Here is a 4,799-nt window from a genome sequence, read left to right as displayed (position 1 = left end):
CAGGAGAGATTGTGTCTCCAGCTGTGAGTCCTGGAAAAAGTGGAGAAAATGAAGCCATTAGATGAATGAGATGCTGAGTTGATGCAGCAGCTTCTAGCAAACTTGAATCTCTGTTCTTAAACTCACCTAGAATGTGAGATAGAAGCAAAAAGAGGTAAAGCAACATATCTTTGGAGTTCTTGAAGCCACACAGACAGCAGATGAACTCTGTTCTTCCACTGCAGCACAATGAGGGTGAGGTTCAGTGGGCGGGGCCAATAACTTTCTTTTCTGCTAAACTCAACCAATCAAAGAGTTTAATTCTTCCACAGCAGGTCTGTGTGATTTTCACTGCTTCATTTCTCTTTTCTCTTTGTTATCTGTTCAATGGGTCAACAACCAGTGCTTTCACAGTGTGTGCCGCCCTGTAGTGGATGTTTTGTAGTATTGCGTTTCCCTGTTGCAGGTTTTTGTACAGAGTTTTGTTGTTTCCTGTCACTGTGGGCTCCACAGCACAGTAGTACACAGCAGAGTCTGTCACTGCAGCAGAGGAGATCTGCAGATCTATGTGTTTGTTTTCAACTTGAATTTTCAGCCCTTTGACTTTTTCATTTCCTTTTGCTCCTGAAGAAGAATGGGAGATCAAGAACTCTGGAGGTTTTCCTGGAAATTGTTGATACCAGTAGAAATAATCCGCAGTTGACAGTTTGGGATATTTGTAGGACAGAGTGACAGAAGTTCCTTCCAAAGTGGACTCTTCTTTCTTGACTGCAATGAGTTCTTCACAGCTGACATCTAAAGGAAGAGAGAAGTCAGATCAGTGATGGACAAACATCAAATGCTGAAATGGATCTTTGAAAGAATCCCATCAACCTGTTCCAATGACTAGAAGCAGCAGAGTGAACACAGATGTCTGCACAGACAGCATGTTGGATGAAGCTGATGTTTGGCTTTTGTGTGTTGAACTGTGTTGAAAGTGGAAGTTTGTGTCTCTTTTATAGTTCACTAACAGCTCAGCTCCTCCCTCAATCTCTCCATCTGCTCTGTCATTTCTTCTTTCTCTTCTCTCTTTTCTTAGCTCCTCTTCCTCCTGAGCATTAGTCTGTGTAAAACTTTAGCATTGCAGCTTTAGCCCATTCTTTTTACTATCAAATTTGTTTAACCTGTGGCAAGAAGAAGGCTGAGCATTGTCTATTTCAATGGCATTCACTGAAGCACCTGGTTCCGGCCAGTTATGTTACCAGGGCAGGAATATAAATGGCGTGCACAGTTCCCTCCCTATGCTTGATGCTTCACTGTGGTGGTGAACGTGCAGATTCTGCAAGTGATCAGCAATCCTGTTTGGATTGCTGGTCAAGCGTCTTTGTAAACATCATTGTTGCGGCCGGGATACGCAGCGCATCCCCTGGGTTTAATCTCCAGATCACGGAATTTTTGGTGCTGCCTTTTAGCTCTCTTCTCTACCTGTAGAACTCATCTCATCAGTGAATGACTCCACCCTTTGCTGAAAGCTGGTGCTTTGCTTTGAATTCTTCTTCTGGCGTCATTTTGGAAAAGGTCTTTCTCTACTCAAAACTTCCACTGATCTCATTTGCTCATTTTTCCAGGTGGTTGTTATGGGCACGAGGAGCGCACCTAAGGACATCATTGTCATATAACGCCTGGAAGCGGTGAGTCCGACCATAACTACGGTTGGGCGATGTCCCCTAATTTGGCCGTTGACGATGTCTGCTGTCAACCATCGGGATGGATGATGACATCGTCCGGGGGGGGGGGGGGGGGGGGGGCTATTTTTTACATTTTTCGTTCTTATATAAATGCTATTCGTTATTTTGCTTTTTTTTATTTTATTTCCCAACTAATGGTTAATCCGCGATGATCCAGTATAAACTGAGGGAAGTGACTTTAACAGAAAAAGTAACAAGCAAGATAGAAAAGAAGAAGTCCGCTCCCGCACTTAACTAGCGAAGTGGACCGGCGGAGGGCGGATTTACAGCTTTATGTTTGATGGGAAGGGGGGGGGATGTTGTTAGCCTGTGTTAGCATACTGCTAATCCTGGCTCCGTTCAGAAAAAGCACTGACCACACGGATTAAAATTCAAATGATGAGCGAAAAAGTGTTTCATAATAACCGTAACATTATTAAAAGCACGTTTCGAAGATCATCTCGTATTTTACCGAGCTGACATGTCAATATATATAGCCGCTCGGCGCTGTTATCGTTTTGTATTGAATTGTTACATTCAATAAAGTTTGGAAAAAAAGCCGCTCGGCGGAAGTTGTATTCCCTTTCCGGTTTTCAAACTGCGCATGTGCAAATACTGCGCAAGTGCGAATGATTTATTCCGACGGAAAGTGTGACCTTAGTGAACGTTTTTATATTCTGAAAACATTTTTCTGGGCCCATGTACACGGTTGGATTCTAATCCGACCATTGATCCCATCAAGATATTTTGTACATGTAACCGCGGCTTATGGTGTCGACGCGCAACGTGGCGGGGGCGTGGCATCACGATGGTGGTCTCTCCATCGGGATGTCAGTCACCCATCACGATGGACGATGATATCGTCCATCGGCACAACCCTAACCATAACTGTTTTTTTTGTATATATTTTCAAAGTTATGGTATCATGTGAATATTGGGACTTCATTTATTCATTTAATGGGCAACGCCCCTCAATTCTCCTACAAAATGAAATTTTGCATTCAAAACAATGTTATTTCTCAGCCTTTCTTGTAGGGTTACTCCCAGTTACACTTGAAAAAGCTGTTCAACAAAAAAAGCCTTCAGATCTCATCTTTTCACTCAGTTGTTGGACATAACAAGTAAAAAAGAGGAAAGGACAAAGGAGCAATACCCCACAACTGCCATGACTCCCCCCCCCCCCCCTCAATGTTATAGCCCAAAAGAATCCAAAATTAATGTAACTAAAGAGATAAAAAAAGCCACAAATAAATAAAAAAACACATATCAACAAAAAAAAAGTACTTTTCTTAGGAAAAGACACAAAACGTGCAGATGGACAGACAGACAGACAAATAGACAAACATAGAAAGAAACATAAATCCAGCTTCCACAGGGCACTGACAAATATCCTGTTTTTGCTTGTCCCAAGCCTGGTAAATGCAGAGGGTATTGTCTGGAAGAGCATTCAGGATAAAACATATAATACAAATATTTCAAAGAAGCTGAGGTTGAAACATCTGTTCATTAAAAATTTCGTCTGACTCAAAGGTCAAAGGAACATTTTCAGTTTTGCATATATGTATTTTGACGACAATCACCAGAACTCAGTTTTGGGTTTAACCAATAAAAAGCGTTTTCTGCTACAGTGGTCAGCAGGTCATCTCTGCAGGACATTGAGTTACCCCTTGTGCTATCTTAGATGACCACACCCTTGTATTGTCTTCTCCCTCCCTACCATGACAAAGGTGGATAAAGGTGGAAAGATTTAATGTAATCCATGGACACCAGTGAAAATCACAAATCATTGAAGAAAAAAGGTTCAGCCCACTGTCTAGTGGGTCTATATGACCCTACTCCCAATGTTAAAGTGCCTAGGATAGCACAAGGTTTACTATGGCATAATTTACTAATGTTAACCTCAAAAGAAACCTTCAGGATTCAATGAGTTCTGTCAGCAACGGGTTACAAAGTTGATATCCCACAAAGATCATCTCCAACAAGACCTTTGTCCCCATCTGTCAACACTGAACTACTGCAGGTTGTTTTCCACAGATTTATGGAGAAGGTTTGCAGGAGGACATTTCTGACAGCTCTATGCACAGACAATCCTGAACAAACCACAGCAGAAAAGCTCCTGTGATGTATCTGCAATGCTGGAACCTGAACATGTGGAAAACATTATGTTCACAGATAAGTCCAGACTCTGTTGTTGGATCAGAATGTCCAAGTATGCAGAAGCCAGAAGATGCTCTGCTGAATACTGCACTGAAGAGGAACATGTTTTAGGGGAGGTGGTATGATGGTTTGGTCCGGCAATCTGAACGCTGAGAGAGAAGAGAAGAGATGACTGGCTAGAGACAAGAGTTTACACCCAGTGATAATTCCAGGTTTCCAGTCTGCAAAAATTCTAAAATGAGAGTGTTTGTCCCCACAGACCTGGTCAAAAAGAGAATACCTCCAGAATCTGGAAGTAGAGAAAATGAGACAGTTCCACTGGTTTAACAGTGTGGGACGCCCTCTAGTGGATGTTGTGGAGTGCTGTGTTATATTTGAAGGTTTTTGTACAGAGTTTTACTGTTTCCTGTCACTGTGGGCCGCAGAGCACAGTAGTACAGAGCAGAGTCTGACACATGAAGCTTCTGGATCTTCAGAGGAACTGATTTGTCTTTGAGTTCAGCATCAAATCTGTCTTTCTTGAACTCTGGAGCATTTTCTTTTGTTTTTGAGAAACGTCTCAACATGTACTTTGGGTAACTGTTCACTTCTTGTTTGTACCAGAACAAATATGGGTATGGATCACTGGTCTCAAAGGTACAGTTGAGTGTGAGAGAGTCTCCTTCAGCAGCAATGACTTCTCCTCCTGGTTGGATCACTTTGTCTTCTCCTTTACACTCTGAGGAAGAACAGAACATGCAGAGGAAGAGATGAATCAATAAAGATGGTTGATTAAAGGAAAAAATCAGCAGCTTTAACAGCTCTTAATGTACAGCTCAGTAATGTATTGAAGTGTTTGAAGAGGAAACATGTTGATCTTTGTGTCTTACCAAAGAAAAGAGCAGCAAGAAGAATCCACAGCCAATGTTCCATCTGTACAACAAGGTTTCAATCAACAGGAGAAACTAGCTGATGTTC

The 4,799-nt window shown here is 42.0% G+C and overlaps 1 gene segment (V, D, J or C); it reads right to left on the bottom strand.

The window, feature by feature from the left end:
* Nucleotides 1-355: 355 nt before the first annotated feature.
* On the bottom strand, nucleotides 356-948 carry LOC144986878 (T cell receptor alpha variable 13-2-like). The segment is given in 2 exon segments: nucleotides 356-774; nucleotides 853-948. Coding segments are annotated over 2 exon segments (474 nt in total).
* Nucleotides 949-4,799: the final 3,851 nt, after the last annotated feature.

This window comes from Oryzias latipes, chromosome 17 (assembly GCF_053564925.1).
Source record: "Oryzias latipes strain Hd-rR chromosome 17, Olatipes_Hd-rR_3.1".
Classification (NCBI taxonomy): domain Eukaryota; kingdom Metazoa; phylum Chordata; class Actinopteri; order Beloniformes; family Adrianichthyidae; genus Oryzias; species Oryzias latipes.
The sequence above is the reverse complement of the archived record's forward strand: the minus strand, read 5'-3'. Positions and strand labels throughout refer to the sequence as shown.